This window comes from Corvus kubaryi, unplaced genomic scaffold (genome assembly GCF_017639235.1).
Source record: "Corvus kubaryi isolate FWS band 111438036 unplaced genomic scaffold, C.kubaryi_AGA036_p1.0 split2-37374, whole genome shotgun sequence".
NCBI classification, from domain to species: Eukaryota; Metazoa; Chordata; class Aves; order Passeriformes; family Corvidae; genus Corvus; species Corvus kubaryi.
In genome coordinates this window covers 6,639,954-6,666,108 of record NW_024582082.1, presented here as the reverse complement: position 1 = coordinate 6,666,108, position 26,155 = coordinate 6,639,954, and the positions used below count along the sequence as shown (strand labels likewise).

The window sequence follows — 26,155 nt, the reverse complement described above, 5'->3', positions numbered from 1 at the left end:
GACTCTTGCTTTCAACATTTTCAAGTGTTTTGTTTAAATGTTTCCATTTTGTTCCCTTTATACAAAGTCCTGTTCACAACTGGTTGAGGTGAACCATTTTCAAATATGCTCAATTCTTGGTTGTGATGATTCAGAACTATTTGAACTTCTCCTAATGTGAATGTTGTCAATGCCAATTCTGTATTTATATTATTTTAACATTATGCAAGTGAATTTGGGCATAATTCATTTATTCCTTTTTCCTCCTAGTAATACTTGTTATTTTAGAAATAGATTAAAAAAACCAATACAGGGTAGTCCAAGTGGGCCTGATTCCATTAGTGTTTTGCCAGAGCATCCTGTTTTCTTGGTATTTTGATTAAAAAAACTGTGTTGACTGGGGGACAGGGAGGGGAGAAGGTAACAGGGGAAGAACTAGAAGCACAGTGGCTGTTCAGAAATATTTCTTACTCTTTTTTTTTTTTTTTTTTTTTTTAAAATGTGTGTGTTTTAATTATGCAGGCAATGACTCTAGAGTGGATGGCCTGGTAAATTTTGAGAAACTCAGGATGATTGCCAAAGAAATTCGCCAAGTTGTCCGAATGACATCGGCAAACATGGATCCAGCTGTGATGTTCAGACAAAGGTGTGCAATGGGAAGGGGAGTAGCACTGAAGGGGCCTTGGTGTGGGGGGATCTGGGTCTCTGTGTGCATCAGCGCATTAATATTTCATTGTGTACCTCATCACTGACATCTACCATCAAACCACAACCTTTATCAAATTATGGCAAAACAGTTGATGCTTCCCAGACCTGCTTTAAATGACTAATAAAACAATCTATTATCTTTAAAAACCACAGAAGAATAAATTCTAATTTTAATCATACCTATTTCTGCCAAATAAAATATTAGTGTCAGTAGAGTTCTGAGAGAGGTATAATATTAGGGGGAATAACATTATCTAGGTATGAGAGATAAAAAGCACCTAAATCACTGATGTATAGATCTGAAATGTTGCTTCAAAACAAACCCTACTGATTACATATTAAATTCAAACTAAATATTTTTTATTTGTTCCAAGCATAGATTGTTCCACCTATGTAATGTTTGATATGTTCAGGATTCAGCAGGTGGAGGGTGTTTTCTCGGCTTATTTTTCTTAGTTTTTTTTTTTATCTTGATGCTGAATATCACCAGGCTTGGTGTTAACAAACTTGCAGAATAAAAGCAACATAACTTCTAATCTGGTGCTGATTAACTCCAAATTTTATTTAGTGGAAATGAATTACTTCCTGCATCTGTTTTCTTCCCTCTGGCTGAACTAAAAGCATCACTGGCTCTGTTGTGTCCATACAGGGTCCTGATCCTGTAGGTGCTTATGGGATGGGTGGTGGCCCTGCTCCTTGGACTGTCTACCTCGAACTAATGGGCCAGACAAGACCCCTTGGGGTGCAGTTTGGGTGGGGAGCTGGGGACAAGGTCATGTCTGGTGCTGAATGCCTACATGGCTTCAACTTCAGAAAATGACAAAATACTCTCTGGAGCTGCCCATACCCATATGCACCCCAGCTCTCCCCAGCAGGGGAGAGCTCTCTGAACACCCTGGAGGGAGTAGTGCAAGTAGGAAACACAGTGAACAGTTTCTGGGTGAAGTGTGCTTCATCCACCTGAAATTCCAGTCACCTGTGCAGTCGTGACTCTCAGATGTGTGAATTCAATTACATCTGTGCAGTGGAAGGAAAGAGGACATGCAAGGATGGGGAGATTTGTAAGAGCAGATATTTGGTTCCCTGTGGTATTCCAGTGGTCAGGATTCACAGAGGCTCATCAGTCCTGTCTGGTTTTTGTTTGGAAGGCCGGCTATCAGGAAGCTTAATTTTTTTTTTATATATACGCGTTTAAAGCCAGCCTGGATTGGGCTCTGAGCAGCCTGGTCTAGTGGAAAGTGTCCTTGCCCATGGCAGGGGGTGGAAGGGGATGAGCTTTAAGGTCCCTCCCAACACAAACCATTCTGTGATTCTGTGACTCTAAAAATGGCCCAGTTGAGGTCTGAGCCAGAAATAACAGATCCTTGTTAATGTTATTTAAAGATGGATTTGTTTCCCAGTGGAGATACACCTTTATACAGTTGGATTGGAATTAGCAAGATTGCATTTTTAGCATAAAATTATATAGTCAATTACTAAGAAGTTGTGATTGCTTTTCAGAAACTTTGGCATTCACAGCTGAAATTAGTCTATAAATAAATTTCGCTGATGGTCCATGCACTTCCTAAGACCTCACGAAGTCTAATAATGAAATAAATTTAATAGTAGTTACCTTTAGTATGTTTTTCAGAATTACAGGACACATTTTAATGGCCGTAATTTAAATTACGTACATTACCATAAACTGTTTAGGCATCTAATATTAGAGATAGTGCCAAAGATTAAAAGAAAATAATTCCATGTTTTCATGTAATTTATATTCATTTTCATTGCCTCTGGTGTTTGATCTATCTGTTTGTGTTATGAAGCACCAAATAAATGCTTTTGAAGATGAAAAAATAACAAGAAAGGATGTGTATTAGTGGTAATGTGGGATTTGCTCACAAGTTCATTACCAATTATAGAGTGTGTCTAGGCTTTCAAGGTGTATTTGGCATCTGGCTTGTTTTCCAGCCAACAGTCAAGAGAAAACAATATCATAAACTTGAATACTGATAGTGATGATTTCTCATACACTTTCAGCAGGCCTAATGCAAAGAATAAATTATTTTAATCCCATTTTCTGCAATATAAATGAGTTGCACAGTTTTTACTCACTCCATCAAATTTGAATTTGACTTACAGAAAATAAAAGAAATAAATGCAAGTTTGATTTTTTTCAATTCGTAAGTTAAACAAAAAACTGATAGATATTAAAGTGTTTGTCAAGTCTCGCCCTTGCATTCCATGAAAACATTGTGTTATTGTTTGAGAAGAATTTGGCTGTGTAGAGATTTTTTTCTTTTCTGTTCTTTCCTGTCTACATCTTTCTTCCTGACTCTCAACTGTTTTATTTTTTTCCTGTGCTTTTCTGTTCAAATACATGCTTCAATGTATATGGCTCTTGCTTACAGGAAGAAGAGGTGGAGAAGTTTGGGGTAAGTGTAGAGCTGAATGCAACTAAGATAAATAAAGATTACGCAACTCTTAACATACTGCATCCTCCTTGTTAGTGCATGCATCTGAAATACAGCATGCATTTTATTAACCCTACAATACATGTTTTTTTGAAAACAGAGGTAAGGGGTTACAGCCAACATTTTACTGCAGCTATAGGAATTCTGAGTTGCTTTTATGTAGTAGATAAGTTGTTTGAGTTTTGGCTTTGTGCATTAAAAAAAACTCTGCTGTGCAGTTACATTGGAAGGCAAACTATTTTGGGAAGTAAATAAAATAAGTAACTTGCTTTTTAACGTGTTACAGAAAAGTTGAAGCCATTCTGCCTTTTCAACTCTAAGGACACTTTGAATTGTGGTAATGATGTAGTAATTTCCTCCCTGAAGTTTGTGTTCAGGCAATCTTCAAAGTATTTATTTTTAGTATATGTTTAAAATGTATCTCACATTTCCTACACCAAAATCCTCATCGATACCACTGGGAGTGTTGATTGGGCAAGGACTGGATCATGGAATAACTAAAGATGAGTTCTGATGTTGGCCAGGGAAATTCCTGCCTGGCCCAGGGCAGTGATTTTAAGACTGACATTGTAACCGTATTCTGTGTTGTTATGTGTATTTTTGCCCATAAAGTGTTACCTGTGTGCCTTTGCATAGCGGTGGTGGGGACAGTGCCAGGACTTGGGCTGCTCATACTGGCCAGAGCAGGTTTTGATACTGGTCCCTGATACTGGTGTGGTGCCCTTGGCTGGCAGCATTTGGTGCTCAGTAATCAACTGCTCACAAGGCAGCTCATGGGGAGAAATAGCCAGGACCCGTGGAGCCACTGTAATTTCTAACCCTTGGGATTACTGTGAACACAAGGGAATAAGGAAAAATAATTGTTAAAGGAAATACAATTAAATTGCTTTAAGAAGTCCAGTTCAGACTTGAAAGAAAAAAAACTGTGTGTACATAAACAGTAAAAAATTTCTATCATTAAAAATAAACATAATTTCCTGATCATTGTACAACAGCTTTGCCCTTACCCATCAAGAGACGGGAGTGTCCCTGGTTTGAATAGCTGTGAACACTCCATCATGCCTTTTGCTGCTCCTTGCCTCCAATAGCATTTCTTTTTTATTTAATTAAGCTATAAATTGCTGACAGTTTTTAAGGTTATATTTTCTCTCAGAATGATTTTTTTAACATACTTGAAAATATTGTAGTCAGCAGTTTTCCAACTTTTTTTTTTAAGCTAAGTGTACTTGATTCCTTGGATTTTCTCTAACAACATGTTTCATTCTGACTCCTTTGGCCATTATAGCTCTTCTGTGCTTGATGTTGTTTATTCTGCCACTTGTGATTCGGTAAACACACAAGATCTTGATAAATGTCTTCATGTAGCTTTAAAAATATTCATCTGAATGTTTAAAAATCCCCACACAAACCCAGCTTTGAACAACTTCTTTGAAAGTTTCCATTAGAATTTGCATGTGACTTACACTGTGATCTCCATTTATTTCAAAATGCATCAGAACTGAACTTTGGCAATTGAAACAGAAGTGATTCTGTTTGAACTATATCCAGATCAGTTATTCAGTCACTCTTTCACTGCAAATAGGAGTGACTGTCAGGGAGAGTAACGCGTGTTCTTTAACAGTTACAGGATTGTTTATTTTTGCTTCAGTTACTGATAGAGTTGAGAGCTCAAAATTAGGAGTATTGAGGAGCATCCTCTTTCATAGATGCAAGTCTGTACAAGTCTGGGTATATGTGTATCATCACTGCCTTCCTCACCTTTCTTGGGATATGTTTTTTAATGAGCTGCTCTTCTGTGGATGTTCTTAGTTAATTGAAGAAAGAAGTTAAGTGCGTAATCAAATGCACTTTGTACGTTTAACATAATTTGCCGCTTGTTTAACCATTACGAGAAGCTCAATTTTCTACGAGAATTGCAGTGGTCACTCACTTCTGTGCTCAGCTAAGTGCAGGAAGTTTCTGTGTAAGGCTGATGCACACAGTGGGTACCCCGTTTCTTAAACCAACAAGTTACCAAGTTTGTCCACTTTTAGAATCTACAGTTGAATTCATAGAGCTGTAAAGGTTGGAAAAGATCTCTGAGATCACGAAGTCCAACCATCAACCCAACACCATCATCATGCTCACCACTAAACCATGTCCTCAAGTGCCTTAAATGTGTGTTTTTGAACACTTCCAGTGATGGGTGACCCCACCACTACCCTGGGCAGCCTATTCCAGGGCTTGACAACCCTTTCTATGAAGAAGTTTTTCCTAATGTCCGATTTAAGCCTCTCTTGGCACAACTTGAGGCCATTTCCTCTTGTCAGCTGTGGGTCTTGCAGCACAAGCCTGTGGTTTGTTAGTGGAGCTAAATGGGTTCCATACGCAGGACTGCTCCGTGTTCTTCCCAGCTCCACATTTCTATATGCAGTCCTGTTCTAGACTCAAATCGCTGCTCTCAATTTACCCAAATATGTTAAGACAAGTGTTGTTTTAATGCTGTTCATCTTCTTTAACTCATTTGCATCAGCATGCACTAGCCCTAACTGAAGATTATTGGTATTAATCTGCTTTGGCCTGTGCTACTCTAGCTCTTCGTTGCTGTTGAGAACTGAACCTTTACTGCTTTGATCTTTTCTCTTGTAGGTCTCTGAGCCAGGGCAGCATGAACTCGAACATGCTGGATGTACAAGGAGGTGCTCACAAGAAACGTGCCCGCCGCAGCTCACTCCTGAATGCCAAGAAGCTCTATGAGGATGCCCAGATGGCAAGGAAGGTGAAGCAGTACCTGTCCAACCTCAGTGTAGAGACAGACGAAGAAAAAATCCAGATATTGTCACTTCAGTGTGAGCCTGCATACAGCACTTGTAAGTACAAGTGAGCTAGAATAGCAGCATGATCCATGGCATTTATAAAAAATGTTGTTCCTTCTCTAGAAATACTTTTAAACTTTTCCTCTGTGGGGAAAATACTGTAGTAAGTGCTGTTTTGTCAGTTCATGTACTGAGAGCTTCAGCAAGACAGCATGTGTGTTCAGGTTTTGGTTGAGCTCAGAAAACGTCTGTGATGTTTTTTATTTTGACCTTTATTTCCTAAAGCTGTGTGTCTTTCCATCAGTCTGGCAGGAAATTCAATAGCGCATCAGCTCTGTTGGTGCTCCACTGTCCTTGCACAGAATTAGGAAGGATAAAAGTGGTGTTTACCCTATGAACAGCAAGAAATGAAAAGAGACAAAATCAATATAGAAACTGCAATGGATTACGCCTTAGAATAAATGAAGATTGTTGAGAAGGAGAAGTTAGGTCAATATTGACTGATGAGTTTGACGTGGCTTGACAGTCAAAAATTGAGGACTACAGCAGGACAGCTCTCATAATTTGAGCTCTTGTCAAACAAACTGTTGTCTGACCTGCTGTCTTACACAGTTCAGTAAATTCTTATTTAGAAATGAGAAATTATAACTGCATTTTATTTAGGTACTCTAGCAGTTTTCACTTTTTTGAAGGGCAGATTTGTTTCAAAAGAGGTGAGTGACAACCAAGCTAAGCAAAATAATGATTCCTGCTTGTCTTTTGTCCATATATAGCCCTTTAAGGCTTTTTTTGTCTTCAAATACTGTTTTGTCTCTGATGAGGTAAGTTCAAAGCATGACTCGGAGATGGCATCTTGAAGATAAAATTTTAAGTCCTTGCCGCTATCCAGTATTAAGAATGCAAATCCTTGTTATTCCCTAAGTTGCCTTCTTATGCAAATTTTCTTATAGCATTTACTTTTAAATAGCACTGAAGCAGGAAATCTGGAAATGGCCATCTTTAACTCCCTTTTGAAAATGTTAAATTCTCTGTGTTTGAACTCTTGATAGGTGATTTATGTGCAATTGTAACAGGTACCAGGCTGAAGAGGCAAACATAAATGTTATCAGGTTGTTTTTTAGTTGTTTTAAATAAATAAATTAAAATCTTATTTGCACAGTGCTAGCCAAAGATATTTGGAAGTGAAAATAGGGAATATACACTGACTGTTCTACTTCATGTAGTTAAGCAAATCAAGACCTTATTTTCTTGAACATCAGAAAGGAAAATGAAGTTTAAGTGGCTATAGAAATAATATATAGTAGGTTGGCATATTATTAAAAGTACCATTTTTAAAAACTAGTGAAAAAGCCCTAAACACCAAAACGCACAGGTGGTAGATCCAGTTGAGATTATACTCGTTGCAGAGCTGGGAGAAGAATGGAGGAGTGTTGTGGAGCATGAGGGCGCTGCCAGCCCCTTGTGCTTTTAAATCTGGTCCCAGGGATGCTCCTCCCCACTTGCTTGGATTACCCACATTCAGGGATTCAGCTCCTCCATTTCTTACCTCAGTAATAAACCTCTGGCCTTGCTTGTGGAAGGAATGAGCAGCAGTGACACTGCAATCCAGAGTTTTCCAACAGAATATAAGGAGAAATCAGATGGCCTGAATTGCTGTGTGATTAAAGCAGAAGCAGTGCCCTGTGCTGTAAATCGCTTGTGCCACCTAGTGAAATGTTTGATGCCAGTTGCAAAACTGATGCCTTAAGGGGCCACCTAGAAACAGAGACTAGACAGGAGTAAGGGAATAACAGAGGTATTTATTTGAAAGGCCTTCAAAGGTACACCCTGGGGAGCCTGAAGCTATTCTCAAAATGGACCCCAAGATGGATGACAGGTCACGAGTTCTTCACCCTTTTATAGGTTTGGTTCATTTGCATAGCAGGGTTAATTCTCCAATTAAAGCTTCAGTTTTCCCCTCAACTTACCCCCCCTTTGCGGCTCTTTGGTTTTACTTTTGGCCTAGGACAGTCTTGGTGTCCTTGGAAAGCAGGGCCAGAGAGGCTTTGTTATCTCTACCTAGCATGAGAGAGCAGAAAATAACAGGCTACAAGAAACTTCTGAGTCACACACCAAGCAGTGCAGGATTTGAAAAATATGGAAGTTAAAACCTAAGGCATCAAAACCACCTGATTTTGAAGGAAGATGCTGTTATGCAATTGAACCTTGCATGCAAGGGATTAAAATACAGGCTTGTGGTAGAAATAAATAACGTCTTTTTGATCATTTGATTAAGTACCTCTATGGCACTTTCAAGAATTTAGGGCTTTTTTTAAAGCTATTCCACACATCATCTTCAGTGTGATGAGATTGTAGTGTTTGGACTAGAAATGGTTTCAAATACAATTTATCTTCTTTATACGGTGGTTCCTTTGTCTGGATGGTTGTGCTGCAATAATCCTGCAATTCAAAGTGCTAGATATTTATATGCAGTTTTTCCCTAACAGTGACAAAGAATTTAAGTGAGAGAAGAGGAGGGAAATCCTCCGAAATGTCTCCAGTGCCCATGAGATCAATTGGCCAAACCACAAAAGCCCATCAGCATCAACAAAACCGAATGAGTCAAGTTCTTCAGGTCCCAACTGTGAATTTGTACCCCAGCAGGAAAAAGGGACTGACAAAGGATCATGTCACATTCAGTGAGTATCTTCAGTTCACCTGGCTGGGGAGGTTTAAAGATGGGAGTAAACAAGAGGGAGGAGCTCTTTTGTAGCTGGGTGGTTTATGCGAGATACCATTGTACTTCATTAATTTATTTTAAAACAGCTGGTGCATATTGCTGTGTTTTAAAAGAGCATGCTGTCTACCTAGTAATTTGCACAGCCTTTAATAACTTTCCTTAAAACAGTTAAGGTACAGATGAGGTGCTGTCTCCAAATACGCTTTTGTTTCATGAAGTCTAATATATTTGGGTGAAATCATTGAAACAAATCACAGACATTTAATATTTTAGCCTCTGGGATACCATTTTAACAACATTATGGTCAAATGGAGCAACATATATTATTAGGTGCTCCTAGTGAACGTTTTTTTTTTTTGTCTCTGAAATTGCTAGTTGTAAAGCAGTATATTCTGTATTAAAAAGCTTTTTTCCTATTTACGTAACTGTTGTATCATTTGAAAGCTACAGTTTTGGGTTATTAAATAAAGTTAGCTGCAGTCAATAACTGATATGAAACTATTTTGTAGTATATTGGGCATCAACATAATTTAAAATAGCTTCAGAAAACAGTATATTACAGCATATAGAATACTGTTTCCAGTTAGTATTTATTTCAGTTCTCCTCTGAAAAGCCTGTGCAGTTTGGTAAGTTCCAGAAACTTTTCTCGGAGGTGTTTCTTCATTCCTGTGTGGTGGTCCATGCTGATCTAACAAGTTATTGAGAACTTGAAATAACTCCTCAGCACTGTGTCCTCTGCAGGATGGTCTAATAGTGAGTAAGAAACACCAAACCATGTGTGGAACACTGGTTTTGCTAAACTGGCCAAGCTGTGGGTAGTTCCCATGAGTGTTGATTTGAGAGCTCCTGCTTGTGAAGATCTTGAACTGACCTGTTGGCTCTGACACACATGGTTTTTAACACAGTCCCAACAATGCCATGGGCAAGGATTTCCTTCAAGCTTTATACTGCACACAGATTTTTTTTTTTTTTTAAATTTTTTTATTTTACACAGTCCTGCAGTGGTTCCTGTTGGGATGTAGTTGTTTCAACACACTGCAGATGAGCAGCCAGCAGTAGCAGTGGCCGCAGCTGAACTGATCTAAATTTAAATGGAGACTGCCTCCACATGCAGAATTCTCTGAGCATCTGCTCCTCTCTTTGCTGAGCAGTTTAAACAGAAATCAGTAACTCAAAAGAAGAATAATATGCAGTAACTGATCCCATTGTTTACTTAGGTACAGGCTCTCCACAGAAGTCTTTAAGCTTGTCTGAGGAAGTAAGTAGTAAGAAACAAACAGATGACACTACGTCCATGGCATCTTCCTTGCACTCCAGCCCACCTGCTTCTCCTCAGGGCTCCCCACGCAAAGGTATGTGTGTGTGGCAGCATCAGTCCTAGGAACTGGAGTCTAAACCAGGGTGAGCAGTGGCAGGAATATTTGTTGGTAATGACATGTAAGAGAAATAGTAGTTTAGAATATTCATGTCAAGAGTAGAATCACGTCTTTCTATGAAGAGACGTGATTTTCCAATGTATTTGTATATTTTGGACCTTTATGTCACTTAGTATTTAATAAAAGGGAACAATTGTTTTCTTGAAATACTGCCTAAATGTTTTTGGCAGAATTCCCAATAGATCTGAAGTGCTGACACCTGCCATCATGTCAGTTCAGATTTAGGTGGCCATTCAAATAAATGGGATTCACAAACCTGGGGATTTCTTGAAGATGACAGTGTTGGACAGAAACTGCAGCTATTGAGACAACTTTTGGTCTTGCCCAAGGTAGCTGGAATACCAGGTGATTACATAGGGCTGGAGATAGAATGTTGTCATAATTCTCCAGGACAGGTGCATTAGGTTGCTGCAGAAGTAGTGGATCCATCTAAATCCTCGAGTCGCTGTTCATATTTTTTATTCTTGTGCACAGGGCTTTGTATACATCCCTGTCTCTCATGATGCCCTGAGAATCCCTTTATTTTTGATGTCTTCATCTTAAAAGATCTGCATCACTTCATCATTAGTCAACCTTGGATGGGAATTCATTTGAAATCTCTTAACACCACTCAGTAGCCAGCCCGGGTGGTCGGTGTTGGATGTTGTAAGGCCTCTCTCCCTCCCTTCTGTGCTTTGACTCACTGACAGCCCAAAGCCACCGCGTTGGCTTGGCATGGCATGGCACGGTGACCTGCTGCATCTTCTCACGCTTCTCAGTGGGAGATCAGGCTGGTCTGTCCACTTCTGCCTTCACAAGATCGTGTTTTCTTTAGGAGAATGCCACTTATTTTACTTAAACACAGCATATGTATAAAAAGCTTAAATACTTGGGTTGCCGAACCTTGCTCCACTGAGACTTCTGAGCATCGCTTATAAATATGTTATTTTTGTTAACTTTTATCTGGTTCTTTGAAAATAGTGTTTGTTTCTCTGGGATTATTTCATTAATTCAATTTGCTTTCAGCATATTTTTAGCACTGATCTCATTTGATTGAGGTGATCTGTACTTTGTTGTATGTGTTGTGCTAACAGCTCATTGATCTAAAATTAGGTGCTTCACAGACAGCTGAAAGACATAATTTTGGGCATGAATACGTTCCACTAGATCTTTGATTTCATTTTTTTTTGAGCTATACCCAAGTGGTATACAAATAGGATTGAAGAAAAAAGGGCATAAAATTGGATGTTATTTTTGTTGTTATTTATCTCATCATCTATCAACATCTGTCTGTGTCTACTTCATTGTAGTTGGCAACATCCAAAGGTCGGATAACTGCAGTCAGATGAATCTCTCTGGCTCTTCCTCATCACTGGCCAGTGAAACCAGCAACAAGAACAGTGGACAGCGCAGTTATGGAATAGGTGGGGCTTATTTACAAAAGCAAATTCGGATGATTTGCCAAGCCGGAGACAGTTCTGAGAAAAGTGCAAAGGTGGCCAGAGAGAAAGAGAGTAGAAAGGCAGAAGCTGAGCATGAGCCCACAAAAATAAAGGGATTCCGCTTTAGAAGACTTAGGGAAAGAAGCTTCTCCAGGGAAAGAACAGCTTTTACTGCAAAAAGGGAAGCAGAGCCCACTGAAGTCTTAGAAAGCAGCGAAAACCAAAAGGACAAGGACATTGATACTCTGAGTACAGCAAGTATCTATAGCAACAGCAGTGTGTACGCATCGTACTGCGTATGCACAAGGCCTAGAAGAAGGAGGAAGACTATATAATGTATTTTTAGAAGAAAGACTGATGCCCATGTTGTGTCAGATATCCTGAGTTTATCTAAGTTATTTCAGCATTATCCATTTACCTGTTTAAGGTGTTTAATGTGCTTCCCCTCCAGATATTTGTGTCAGTTCTTTATAGCTAATCACCCTTACAGTGCAGTGAAGACAATAATGTGAAGTTTAGAAAATCAAGGAACAGGTACAGTGTCAGTTCAGTTACTTAGTGTGTCACAAATGCCAATGAAACAGTAAGTTCTGCAACATTTGTTAATTATCGCAGTCCCTGATATGGTGTAAATGCTCATGTCCAGCACTGGTGTATATTCCACTGGTCACATCTTCTTCTGACCTTTTCAGCCTAGCAAATGCTTACATTTATTCTGTTCATATGCATGTGTTGTTATTTTATGGCTCAGCTTTCAGATAGTGTTAATTTCTTTAATGAAGAGGAGCCCCTTTGTTCTCCAGATAGTCGAAGTTCTTGAAGAACGGTGTCTTCACATTAAGGAACACTGTGAGGACATTTCTTACTGCAGTGCAGTAAATTTAAAGAGTCTCTTAAAAATGTAAAGAACATGAAATACTAGTTATTGCCAAAGGAAACTGAAATTTAATCTTAAAAAGGCTGCTCTTAAGTACATTTTAAGATTCAGATCTGTAGTTTGATAATATTGCTATTTACTGCTCATAGTTGCTCTTAAAATCTTACAGCAATAATCAAAGTTAAGCTGTGAAATCTCAAATTATGAGCTTTATGCTCAGTGGCTGTATGCCAGTATCTCCACCTGCCATAGTGTATCATCTCTGTATTGTTCATGCACTTAAGGGCATCGGTTTTCTGTATTAGGTTGTGTGTATCACTGGCATGGCTTTTACACTGCCTTGTCATTTCACTTCTTTACCTAATCAATGTAAATATGTGGCAGTCCAACTAAAAGGCATATGTGCAGAAATCTAGGAAAAAAAAGCTTGGGTGAGGTGTTGGATATATAGGGGCGTATACCTTATTTGTGTCTGAAAGAAGTTACTTGAGGGTAAGCCCAGCAGGAAAAATTGCATTACACATTTTGCTGTGAATCTGGTGGGGTCTTCAGCTGTTCCCCTTCTGTGGGAACAACGCTGGAGTCTGGTCCAGCTCCTGCCAAGGTTGTACTTCCTCCTTTGCTTTCTTCTCTGTTGGTTTTGGAGCAGATAATAAAACTGAAATGGACCATATGGCTAATCCCTGAGTGCTAATAGCTGGCTTTTACCTTAGTCATCATCTCCTTCTCCACTGCCAGGATCTTTTTTTGAGTCTTGCATGGCAGTATGGCAGAGGGATAGTGGGAAGTATGCTGCATTTATGCTGAAGGAGTCAGAGCACTTGCAGAATTGGAACGACCTGATCTGCCCACGCAGTACTGATGCAGTAGGCTGCTGATTCTGGTTGTGTAGGTTAAAGCTGCTGCTCTGGAGAGTAGTGGAGTTGCAGGTGGCTTATTGGTGTCCCTGGACTTGCATTAATTAATCAGTGCTTAGATGCTGATAGATGCTAAAAGCTTTAGTACCTACCCTAAAATCCTCAGTGGACTGATTGTATGCAAACAGGGTTTGGTTGTTTTTCTTCTAAATATCTTTGCTGTAATATGTGTGTCAATACTTCACTATTATATGTCGATCAAGACATTCTCCTCTTCTCTGCTGTCCTTAGGCTATGCCCTCATACCTTCCACTAAATCTGACAACTTCTCAGACTCCAGTCACAGTGAGATTTCATCCCGGTCCAGCATCGTGAGCAACTGCTCTGTGGACTCCATGTCAGCAGCACTGCAGGACGAGAGGAGTTTGTCCCAGTCCCTCATTGTGGTGGATTCAGGCGGGGCAGAGAGAAAGGAGCATCCTCAGGCATTGACAGATTACGGCCAGCCCTGCCCGGGGTAAGGTGCAGCTGATTCTGTTTGGGCTTGGTGTCCTGGTGTCAAGAAGGGGTAAGGAAGCTTTGGCCCGGACACAGTTGTGCAGTCCACTGTGGTTATTAAGCTTTTTCTGGAAGCTGGGGGACTGGCTGCTCTGTGTGAGGCTGTTTCCATAAGACGCTTACAGTATTACTTAGGGAGACAACAGCTTGTTCCTATTGGTGGGGTTTGGCTGGATATTTCTTGCAGGAGAGTGGAAGTGTGTTTAAAAGCCAGGATGATACTTAGCAAATTAGTGCCATGGTGAGAGACAGCAAAAGAACAACGCAGTATGATCAATTCTCTCCGAGTCAGCAATGCCAGTCACTTAACATGCTCTAATGTGATATTTAAAGATTTTTCTAATTATCATTTGTTGCTTAGGCAGACTGGAAGCTTTCTGCCACTGTCTTCCTGACACTTTCCACACAAGAGCTCTTGTTACTTTGGTGCAATGAGAAACTTGTGCTGAAATGATGCTTTGAGCTGGAAGTTTTTGGATTTTTCTTTCTAGATGTAGCACCTTGATCCATATGTATGGATGTAATATGTCTTAATATATCTTGGGATAGCATTGTCTGTCCTCAGATGTCATGGATTCAACTAAATGAGAGATGTTCCTTACATTTCTAATTTTTCCAGCACATGGAATCACAGAATGCTTTGGGTTGAAAGGGACCTTAAAGATCATCTTAATCCAACCCCCATTCTCTGGTCAGCGCTCAGGGTGCTTCCAACCCCATCCAGCTTGGTCTTGAACACTACCAGGGATGGAAAGAAATGAGTAATTCAATTTTATTTCTTAGGGTTGAAATGGGAATTTAAAGATGTGCTTCATCAAAGAAAATAATTCCCTTTTCTAGAAGGCATAACACACACTGAGTTCATGTTCTGTGGTTGTTCCTTTATTCCTTAGTTTCAATGGGTTGCAAGGGAAGAAAGTGGATTTCATCCTAGAACTTACAAAATAGAAAAGGAAGGAAAAAAAATTGCTTGCACATATCTAAGAAACATTCCTTGATTTCACAATGTGTCAGTAAACTGCTGAGGGAGGGTGTAGAATTTTAATGTTGTGCTGCCCATGCATTTGTTAACACGCCCAGAAATAGCTGGGAGACTTGAATAATGTCTAGCGATCCTATCTTCTGTATTCTAAATTCATACAAACCTGACTTTATTTTCCCCCCCTTAATTATACATTTAGAGTGATTAGAGCTTTCAGCGACATTTATTTAAAAAAGAAATTTTGGACTTTACTTTTCAGAATCTGTCCCTCCATATTGTTCCCACAAATGTTATTTATGCCCTATATTTCCAAATGTTCTTGAAATTCAGCTGCTTCCACTCTGTCTGAACAACTTGATGTTTCTGCCAGTGAAGGGGTTGGATTTTATTCTAAATATTTATTTTGGTTTTAGTTTATAAATGTAAAGAAAAAAGTGGTAGCAGACTAAATATAAGAGGTAATTTACTCTGCTTTCTGTCAGGCACTGTTGCTCTCAGTGGTAGAGAAGAGCTTTTGGGGGCCAGATTTATAGATCTGCAGTGCAGCCTGGAAATGCATGTTGCAAACTTGTTATTACTTGGGAATAACTTCGTTGCTGCTTCGTGCAGTAATGAGTTTGAAGTAACAGTGTCTTGTCAGTGCTCCCCTGTACCTTGACCTTGCTGCTCAGCCGATACAAACCCAGAGTACAGCTCTGAGTATGTCACTCTTACTGTAAAAGCTTACGAGTGTTTTCTTCCCAATTTCTGTTGTTTTCCAATGTAGCTGGTCCATCACTAGGCCTGCTCTGATCAGAGGGATGGCATTCACATCTTCCATGAGCAGCGAGGAGATCTCCCACGAGCACATCACGGTAGAGGCAGCAGACAGCGGCCGGGGAAGCTGGACTTCATGCTCAAGTAGTTCTCATGACAATTTCCAGAATATCCCAAACCAGAAGAGCTGGGATCTCCTCAATTCTTACCGTCACACCCAGCTGGATGGACCTATAGCTGAAGTGGACCCCACAAACTGCTACTCTGAGGAGGGTTATTTGTATTCCGAAGCCTTTTCCAAAGCCAACAGGCAGTCGAAAGCCAGCATGGAGCTTGATCAGTCTCGGCAGAGCTGGGCGTCCTCCAGCTCCCTGTCAGACACCTATGAGACAAACTATGGGACAATTAAGCGGAGGGGGCTGGAGAACTCCACAGCAGAGCAGACGGAGGTTTTGGACTCTAAACCAGGCGCTGATACAACTTACAAAACTGTTACTTCGAGTACAGAAAAAGGCCTGATAGGTAAGCCAAGCCAACAGCTCACGGAAGCTGCTACATCTGTTTTTCATTTTGATATTAAGTTGTTAAGAAATGACATCAGCAGGTCTGGGGCTGCCTGGCATGTTGAATTCAGCTTCATTCGTGGTTGTAATCAGAGCACTACACAGTGTGTTTTCAAGCCACCTTCTTTTGCATTAGGAATATCAAGATAATAAACAAGTGCACTTCCCCATCACTTCATGGGTCTGCAGGAAAACTCTTTTCAGGAAAATGTCAAGCAGTTCTTCTCTGTAGTATGGTATTTTGTTTTTTTGAATGATTGTGGAGGTGTACTCATCACTGTAAATGTTCCTCTGACAAGGATCAATGATCCCATGCTCCTTAAAAAGACTTCCCAGGAATCCAGAGGGAAGAGCATGACTGCAGAGTGGTGTGGAGCTCACCTGCCTCTGTAGGGCTGGGGCTTCTTTCATCTGCAGGGCTTTGGTCTCTGAAAGCTCAATGGCAAAGCAGATTCCTTCCCTGTCTTTGCTATTTTAAGGTCCCATTTATTTGATTATACAGCTGCAGTTTGGCTACTTACGAAAGGAGAAAAAATTAAAAATGTTCTTTCCAATACACGTAGTTCTATCAGGCAAGATGTTCTTCCCCTGTCCTACTGAGTTCAGTAGCCAAAATTAAAAGAACTTGGTTAGCAGCAAGATAAAACATGGAATGCAAAGCTTTCTAAGACTGTGAGGCAAGGGTGCAGCTGAAATGCAATTTAATTACAGAGTGGATTGCTGGAGGGGTTTATGTTATCAAAGATAATTGCCTGAATAAACATTGCACATAGGGCAGAGGTCTTGGACTGTGTTCCTCCTTCTTGGCGTTGGAAAAGAAATCATGGTGGAGCCTTGCAGAAAATTTGCTCCCAGGTCATTGCTGTGCCTGTGCTCTGCCCTCCCAGCCTTTCAGAGGTGTTCATGAGCATCTGAGCTGTATTAGGAGATAGCAGGTTCACTGGTCAGTACATGCTGTCCTTGCTGACAGCACTTGCCCTTCCTTTTAATTCTTTTTCCATTCTGCACCATGTGGCTGTGAGAAGCAGTCAGAAAGTGCTGGAGTAGGGCATGTGTATGTCTGCTCAAGGAAAGATCTGATATGGGTGGATATAATTCCAGGTTTGCAAATGCAAATCCGTTAGCTGTTCACCATCACACAGTATGCCAAAGATATCTTCACTTTATTTCACTGTTAGTAAAATACTACGAATTGGAGCTTGACAAAGGAGCACATTATTCTTGCATTACTACAGTAGACTAAAGGTTAGCTCTAGTGAGCCTGAAGCTTTCTCCTTTGAAGGAGAACCATACCCACCCTCATCATTCCTCCTGCAAATCCAACAAAGAGTGAAGGTGAGGTGAGGATCCAGCCCTTCCCCATCCCTCCAGGGAAGAGCAAACCCTCTTCACTTCTGCTTTCTCACAGAGACCTCATACAGTGCTAGCTAAATGAAAATAAATCTTGTAATTCAACAGAATAAATCTCTGCCTGTACCCACGTGTATCTGCTAAACCCCAGACTTGACTGAATTTGGTTTTGGTTGTTTTACTGTCAGCCCAAGCATGAGCTGAGGTCGTCCAGTATGAACCAGCTTGTGTTCCTGATACCCAAAACCTGGAATCTCGCAAGTCTACAACACAAAAAGAAATACTGTGTTATTTTTCATCCCTTCACATTCTTCTGAGATAAGAGACTATTACATTTGCTGAAATAAATGAAACTAATGAACATGCACTGTTTAAAATGGATCCACGGGAAGAATGCAAATTCGCTTAACTAACAGATTAAAAAAAATTACCCTGGCTTTGAAACTCTCCTGTTGCAACATGTCCATGGAAAAAAGCCCAATTTAACATGCACATGAGCCCCAGACCTGGGGTGGGAGGGAGGGGAGGCAGCCTAAGAAGAGCTAAATTTTGGGTTGAGAGCCTCTGTGATTTGAACTGCTGCTGAACAGGGCAGGAAGGGAGAAGATGAATTATGTAGCAAATACATTGCAAATAAAAAATATTGATTGTAGCCTTTTCATGACTGCACAAGGTGTAATGCAGCTGTTCCAAAGGCTGTTCCAATGACTTTCTAGTTTTTTCTCACTTGTAAACAGAGAACATAGTTTAAGATAAGGGTATGAAAGAAAACAAAACAAAAACCAAAGGAAAAAAGTAAGAAATCAAAAGTATGGATGTGATAAGCCATTATTCATTCTGTGAAAATGTAAAATAATTAACGCAGGCTCAATACACAGTCTGCCTCATAGAATCAGTTTAACGTGTTGCTATTGTTTTTCTTCCTATAGCATAGCTGGATCGTTTTGTGTCTTTATACACATCAGCTGATACGGTGATGTTTTATTATAATGAGTTTATGTTAAGCCACTGACCTCTTTTGGGTGATGAAGTGGATGTTGGAAGTCAACCAGCAGTTCTTGCTGCGCAAAGTAACTCTCAGCTGGTTGCCTTAATTCCTTCTGTTTCCGTTTCCCAGCCTGTAGCAGTGGCAGCAGACTTGGCTGTGCTGGCTCTCCATCCAGCTGGAGAGCTCCAGAGCATCCCCTGGTGCAGCAGGGGTACAGGAATAGTGTCTGTAATAAAAGGTGTTAATTGCAGTCTGAATGCAGACAAGCTTAGAGTCCTCTTTCCACTCAACTGGCATCTCAGCTAAGGAGTTCATGGGTTCTCTTGCTACTCTGACTTCTTAAAATAAATAGAAAGCAGAAATAAAGGCATAAATACCTGCTGCTGTTGTTATAACCAATGTTTCTGCATTAGCGTTTTGTTATCAGTTTCTGTTTTGCCATTGTAACATTTCATGATTTTTTAACGTTTTGTTTCCTTTGTTTTTCTTCTTTAACATTTCCATTGCTTATTTCTTGTGCCCAGTGTACTGTGTCACCTCACCTAAGAAGGACGATAGGTATAGGGAGCCACCGCCCACCCCTCCGGGATATATGGGGATTTCTTTAGCGGACATAAAGGAAGGATCGCCCCACCACCCACACCTCAAACCTCCAGACTATAGTGTGGCAGTGCAGAGGTCAAAGATGCTGCACAGTGACCTCTCTAGACTTCCATCAGCTGCTCTCGGTAGTGACCCGGTGGCCCATGTCTCCTCGAGGATGCCTCAGTGGCACGGCCGGCAGCCGTCCAGCCCCAGAGTAGCAGAGTTGCCTGACGCAGATAGTGAAGAGGATGGTAGGTGAACACCTGGCTTGGGAGTGGGGCTATGCAGGGTGAACTTCGCAGCTGTGTTCTGGGCTTTCTCTTGGGTCATTCTTGGAGATTAAAAGCTGATTAATCTCTAAATACACAGTTTTGTTTGTATGACTGTATGCACACACGTGGCTGTGTATGTCATGCATAGCTGTGTGCACGTACATACACGTTTAAAGCAAAGAAGAATGCCTTCCCCTTAGAAAAAGCATGTTGGCACCAAACAGGCTCAAATTATATGTAAATAAACATACAAAAATATATGTCACAAGATCTCCTAAAGTACAACTGAGACACTTAGGAGCATGTAGGTTTTTTTTTTTTCTTTAAAATCTGTCCCCTCTCAGACAGTGATGGGACACTGACAGGTGACAGGTGGAAAAACTCCAGCCTCCCTGAGTTAATTGGTGTTCCAGTGCTTTGGCTGGCATCAGGGTGATGGTCTAAAATGAGTGATTTGGATTTGGTGAACTCATTTGATTTGTACTCAGGTGTGCTGGCATTGACCTGCCTTATGCCTCAACAGATATTTTTGTAGATTGAGTTTCAAAATAGTGACCTTCTGTTCTTCTGGAGAGTGCATTTGATGAAACGAGTGTTCTCTGCCTAACTTGCCCTGACAGTGTCTCTTCCACTTCATTTTTCATTATCTTGTTTGAAGCAACAGCCAGTGGTGCCAAGCATGGCATCTGTGGGGTGACCAAAATATGAGAGGATTTTCCAATAAGGACTGCTCTTATATTGTGTCAAAACTAACTTCAGGTCAGGGGAATTTCTACTTAATTGTTTATCTGCTGATTTGCTTTTAATTTCTATGCACCGATGTGATCTTCTGTACCCTTCGCTGGTGAACTTGTTTTTTATTAGAATGTTGTGATCATTTCCTTTCATTTCAGTCTGATTTAAAATGAGCCCGTATTTAGATTAAAACAATTTCTGATGCAAAATGATTGTATCTTGGCCCTTTAAAATATTTAAGCAGTATTTAACATATATATTAGTACTACAGTTTAAACTTAGAGTAAACATAAAATTGCCTGGAATTAATTGTTGTGTTTTTGATGTAAAAATAAGGAAGTCATTGCTTCAAACATTTTTAATCCAAATTTTTCTAAGCTAAATTTAACTGTACACTTTTGGAGACACCTATTTTACTATTTTTGAAGCGCTTGGTTAATTTTATTTGGGATAAAATGCTCACTGCATGGAAATTTGCAGGCTTTTTTCCCAAATCCATAGCTTTTGGCATACTGGGAAACTGCATGCTGATAATTTTTGGAGGATCTGGGATTTTCTGTTTTGCAATATGTCTTTATTGTATGACCATCATACCTCAGACTGCAGAAGCTGTGGATGCCCCATCCCTGGAAGTGCACAAGTCTAGGCTGGATGGGGCTTGGAGCAACCTGGATGGTGTCTCTGCCTATGGCATGGAGTTGGAACAAGATCCTTTATAAAGTCCCTTCCAACCCAAACCATTCTGTGATTCCTTGAGGTTATGATAAATGGTGGTATGGAATGTGTAGTGATCAATGATAAAGACAGTGAAAACGCTGCTGAAGGGGTGCAGTTGGCATGGACCCACTGTGATCACCTCAATAGGTGCTGGTTTGTGCCCTATGTGCCCGAGGTGGGGACTGGTGGAATAACTGCCTGTTTCTTTGTCTTGTTTTGCAGAAGATGAACAAGTATCAGCAGTTTAACCCTTGGGCTATTTATATAAACCACTCACAACACAAGGGATGTGGGAAAAGGACTCATGGTTCTGTTAGCGACTGCTGACAACTTGCTGCTACTGACCTCAGACCTTGCCTCTGTCACAGACGAGATGGAATGGGTTGGATCACCTCTCTACATCTTCCTTCACTCTGCCACCACCACCTGAGAAGCTACTTTTGCCTGTGAAATAGCAAATCCTGTTCAAGGAATGTGCTGACTGCCTGGATACCAGTATGGGTACCCAGAGATGGACTGAGCTTCGTGCATTGGGGAGGACCAGTTGTCACCACCACTTGAAACTTGGGAGCATTTTTCTGTATGATACCATGTAATCCTTTGGTAGTTTCCATTGTCGTTATTTTCTACATGACGGTTAGAAGTCTGAGTGTTATTGTATGAACTTAAAAAAATTATATCAAAATATCAGCAAAAGCGAAGGACGTTGCTGAAGTATCTGAAAATAATTTATTAATTTAATTTTTTTAATGGGAGTTTCATTTATGTGCGTTGGGAGTGCTCTGGTTGGCTAATATAAATGTTTAGTCAATGTGACAGTAAATTAGGTACACATCAACTGTTGTGCTCTCGAAATAAACACAAAGTTTTTTGTGTTTTGTAGATTTTAGAGTGGGTTTAGATTTAATATGCATAGAGCCCAAAGCCCTGCAGAGCAGTGTGTGTCAAGCCAGCACTCCTGCTGCTCCCCTCCTACATGGACACAGCAGAAACCCACTGTCCAAGGATTTTTAGAAATTTTTTTAGCTGCCAGCCAACTAAGGCAACAGTTGGTGCTCTTCTCTCTTAAGGAATGTTTGAAATGTGGAAGCTGTAGCTTACAGGGAGCATTTGGGGAGATCTGAAGCTTTCCCAAAAGAGTTTTAACCAGGTTTTGCCCTGCAGAGTTCAACATGCAAAGCATGTTTTAAAACTCAAAACTCAGCTGTGTGTTGTGGTTTTTAAGATCATCCCACATGTCCTGGCCTTTTCCCAGAGTTGCACAGGATTTAGGTGCAAAGGTTATCTTTGAAAAAAATAATGCAATAATTAGAAATCAGCTACATTTCACAATAAAATTTGTGAAACTGAATAATAAATGACACAGTGCTTATAGAAGAGCATAAAGCATTTTATGATGGGTTAAAAAACCCTGTGGTGTTTATCTGGAAAATACAGATGATCTCAAACCATTTTGTTTTAAATCCTAGCTAAAAATCCTGGTGTCGTCGATGTCATTGAGAGTTTTGACTTATAGCCAGCCACTATTAACCCATGATCCTCTAGTTTGACTATGGTCAAAATAATTGCTTCTTCGATTTTACTTTTAGCCAGCCAGAGTGCAGAGGGGTAGAACTGGAAATACCTGCAGGTTCTTTACTTTTCCTTCTGTCTTTCCGTCTTTCTTTCACACCCCATTCTAGTGTTAAAATCAGACATGAATGTGTGAATATGTATTTAAACATTTAATTGTAAATCTTGTGATGTTTACAGCCTAAGCTAGAAAGATGATGTTTGTCATTTTTACAGTGCCTCAAAACTGATTTCTGTATCCATAGTCGTGAAGAGCTTTAAGGTTTTGGTTTTTTTTTTTTTTACCTGTATGTGTGCAGGGGTGCAAGGTGAACGCAATGTTTTTGGAAAATGCCACAAGTACCAAGAACAACCCAAAGCCTTTGATGTGCTCTTTCCATAGCAGCTCGGGGCTGATGCAGCCCGGGTGGATGTGAATGACCCAGCCTGTGTCTGCCTTCAGAGCAGTGCCAGATTCAACATTGCCTGGCATGTACCTGTACTGATTGGAATTGGGAAGGTGCAAATCAACAGTGATGCTGAGGAAGAGGATATCTAATTTGTCACTCATTGGTTGGCTGTATGAATTTTTGGCACAAGTGTCTGAGAAGCAAATGGTTGAAAAAATATATTAAAAACCTCTGGAGGTATGGCATAATGCATTTTGCTTTCTCGAGGCCTTAATGCTTATAATGAACCTGCACAGGCCTTAATGACTAAAGATTAATGTGTCAAAGCAATGCAGGGCACAGTGAGTGTTTTCAGCACATGCAATATTGATAATAGACCTGTTGAACTGATATTCCTGTGGGATGTAAATCCAAGTCCTGGACAGCCATCCCACTGTCAGCTGTAGTTCTCTTGTTAACTTCAACATGGAAATGACAGGCTTTGTGTTCCATCAGAAATTGTCTGCATTGTGCCAGGTGAATGAAACCCTGCGGTTCCTTGGCCATGGGGGGAGAGCTGCAGCTTATTCCAGCCTGTTGAACAAAAATATAGGGGATGGGGGTTACTAAAGTGGCTTCCTTTTCCCCCAAAACCCAGTAGTGCTGCCTTTGAGGACACAGGGAAGCCCCTGTGGGGAGCGGGGTCAGGGTCTCCTGGCAGTCAGCAAGAGCAGCTGAATAAATCACCCATCCAAACATGGTGTTTGATGGTGTTTGCACATCAACAGCATCCGCCTGTTTCACAGGGCTTGGCAGACACTGAAACATTCTGGAATGAGTGAAAGTCTCACTAATCATATTTTTCCTAATAGCCAACACAGCTGGTGTACATAAATCATGCATTAAACGATGGACAGATGAGCTACTCCTGCTTCTCCTGCCTTGCACAGTGTGGCTTCTCTTCTGTTGCTTGCTGGGGTTTTTGTTTGTTTGCTTGTTTTTAACTGGACCAATCACATTGATTGGGGCCAGTAGCCAAATGTAGTGTGTCTGGTATGGGTTTGAAGAGACATTATCCCTTTTTTTTGGTCATTCAGACAAAAGCAAGATGGTGGTTAGTACCTGTTATACACTGCTTTGTTGAAGTGATGTCTTCTGGACCACAGATCCCTGACTTGGTACCTCTGCCAGGTTCTTCTAACTCAGGCTCTGATGCTGATAAACAGTTAAGGTGCCTCATGTGTTCTTCCACTGCCGTACCTGGATTTGCTTGCTTCCTGTTTGTTGTTTGCTCCTGACTTGCTGGTGAAAGATGCATTTCAGGTTCTTGTGATTTAAGCACACAGTATTTTGTTACAAATCTTAAACTTTCAAATAATTCCTGAGAAAGCAGTGTAGTTTGGTAAAATTGAATTGGCCTCTCCAGTTGAAGAAAGGGGAAAATGAGATCACTGAGCTTCTGAGCACCAGGTTCGTCTCCCAGGTGCACAAAAGAATGGAAAGACAATGGCTGTAGATGTTTGCAGTTCATCATTTTGCAAAGTGGACAAATTTTGAGTGTTTGCCAACAATGGGCAGTGTGGGGCTTTCCTGGCTCCTTCCTTTTGTCTTTACTCAGATATGTGTGGCCTTACCTTGAGTCCTGCGTGTGATTTTTGAGCACCACGATATGAAAAAGACTTGAAGCTATTAGAGAGCATCCAAAGGAGGCACGAGGATGGGGAAGGGTCTGGAGAGGGGAAGCCTTATGAGGAGTGGCTGAGGGCTCTTGGTCTGTTCAGCCTGGAGAAAAGGAGACTGAGGGGAGAGAGACCTTATTGCAATCTACAGTATCCTTCTGAGGGGCAGCACCGATCTCTTCACTGTCATGACAAGTGACAGGTCCTGAGGGAATGGCCTGAAGCTGTGTCAGGGGAGATTTAGGTTGAGTATTAGGAAAAGGTTTTCCACCCAGAGGGTGGTTGGGCACTGAACAGGCTCCCCAGGGAAGTGGTCACAGCACCAAGCCTGGCAGAGCTCAAGAAGTGTTTGGACAACACTCTCAGGCACAGGGTGGGATTATTTGGGATGGTGCTGTGCAGTGCCAGGAGTTGGACTTGATGATCCTGATGGGTCCCTTCCAGCTCAGCAGATTCTGTGATTCCAGGTGAGTGATGCTTCACTGGTCAGAGCCCATTGCTTGGGATGGGGTCTGCTGGAGCTGTCTGCACCTGCTGGAGTCAGAGGGTGTCCCCAAGGGCTGAACCAGTGATGCCACTTGCAGAGGGGCTTGTGGGCTGCCAGGGGTGTTCCAAAACCTCTTTCATCACATCCCAAGTCGTTTTACTGTAGGCAACAGTGGAAATATAACCCTGTCATTTAAGTTTTTATAAAACATTAGAATTTTTAAAGGATAAACTTAGCACTGCCTTTGCAAAAAGAGAAGAAAAAAGGGATACTCTCTCTTTAGAAAAGCTTTACACGCTATATTTTAGAACGCTTGTATAGAGGGTAATCTATCTTGAATTCCCAACCCAACTTTTGCTTCTGTTGTGCTTTTTATTATCTTTATTTCTGATATACCTGGAATGCAGTTTAGCTTGGTATTAATTAAATTCTAAATATGTGAGCATATTGGCAAAACTGCACAGATGTAATGATATTCCAATAGCAATTGTACTGCGCAAGTCAGTGATTGTAAAGTATTCTGTAACAAGCAATGTTTGTCTCCTATTTTTTGATACCTCTTACACTTATGTCTTTTAGAAAGACAGTGCCTCTGTATGCTTTTTGTATTTTTACTGAGTGATTGTAAATATTTGTTATATTTTTGGTTAAGAGAATGTTTAAAAGTACTGTTTATTATCCAATCTATTAATATGTTGGAATCAATAAACAATCAACATCTATTAATTGTTTTCAGCAGCTGTTTTCTGGCAGCCAGTGGAGGATGGAGCTGAGGTGATGCAGAGCTGGGGAGAGCCTGGTGCTAGTGATGCTAACCCCTGGGTCAGAGAGGAGCCCCCACGGAGTGATTTTGTTGTGTCTTCACAGTGAGGACAATACAAACGTGATGTTCAGAGGGCTGGAACACCTTTTCTGTGAAAACAGGCTGAGGCAGCTGGAGTTTTTCAGACTGAAGAAAAGGATCTGTGGACACCTTAGAGCCACTTTCAGTGTCTAAAAGGGCTCCAAGAGAGCTGGAGAGGGACTCTTGACAAGGGGGAATGGCTTTAATCTGAAGGAGGGCAGGATTAGTTTTGATCTTAGGAAGAAATTCTTGCCTGTGAGGGTGGTGAGGCCCTGGCACAGGTTACCCAGAGAAGCTGTGGCTGCCCCATCCCTGGAAGTGTCCAAGGCCAGGTTGGACAGGGCTTGGAGGAACCTGGGATAGTGGAAGGTGTCCCTGTCCGTGGCAGGAGGTGGGGCATTGGGCTAGATGACCTTGGAAAGTCCCTTCCCACCCAAACCATTCTGTAAT

The 26,155-nt window shown here is 40.9% G+C and overlaps 1 protein-coding gene across 12 annotated transcripts in view; it reads left to right on the top strand.

Moving 5' to 3' along the window:
- RAPGEF6 (Rap guanine nucleotide exchange factor 6) overlaps positions 1–25,583 on the top strand; it is a 124,491-nt gene extending 98,908 nt beyond the window's left edge. For 3 of the 12 annotated variants that reach the window (XM_042014650.1, XM_042014649.1, XM_042014661.1), the window contains 10 exons: positions 502–625; positions 3,081–3,104; positions 5,772–5,992; positions 8,425–8,616; positions 9,876–10,010; positions 11,384–11,497; positions 13,541–13,766; positions 15,556–16,067; positions 18,971–19,282; positions 20,978–25,583. In XM_042014650.1, the coding sequence (XP_041870584.1) occupies positions 502–625; positions 3,081–3,104; positions 5,772–5,992; positions 8,425–8,616; positions 9,876–10,010; positions 11,384–11,497; positions 13,541–13,766; positions 15,556–16,067; positions 18,971–19,282; positions 20,978–21,003 (1,886 nt within the window). In that variant the 3' untranslated portion in view covers positions 21,004–25,583. The remainder of the gene's footprint in view (positions 1–501; positions 626–3,080; positions 3,105–5,771; positions 5,993–8,424; positions 8,617–9,875; positions 10,011–11,383; positions 11,498–13,540; positions 13,767–15,555; positions 16,068–18,970; positions 19,283–20,977) is intronic. The other 9 variants (XM_042014655.1, XM_042014654.1, XM_042014653.1 and 6 more) reach the window with 5 other exon arrangements.
- The last annotated feature ends 572 nt before the right edge of the window (positions 25,584–26,155 follow it).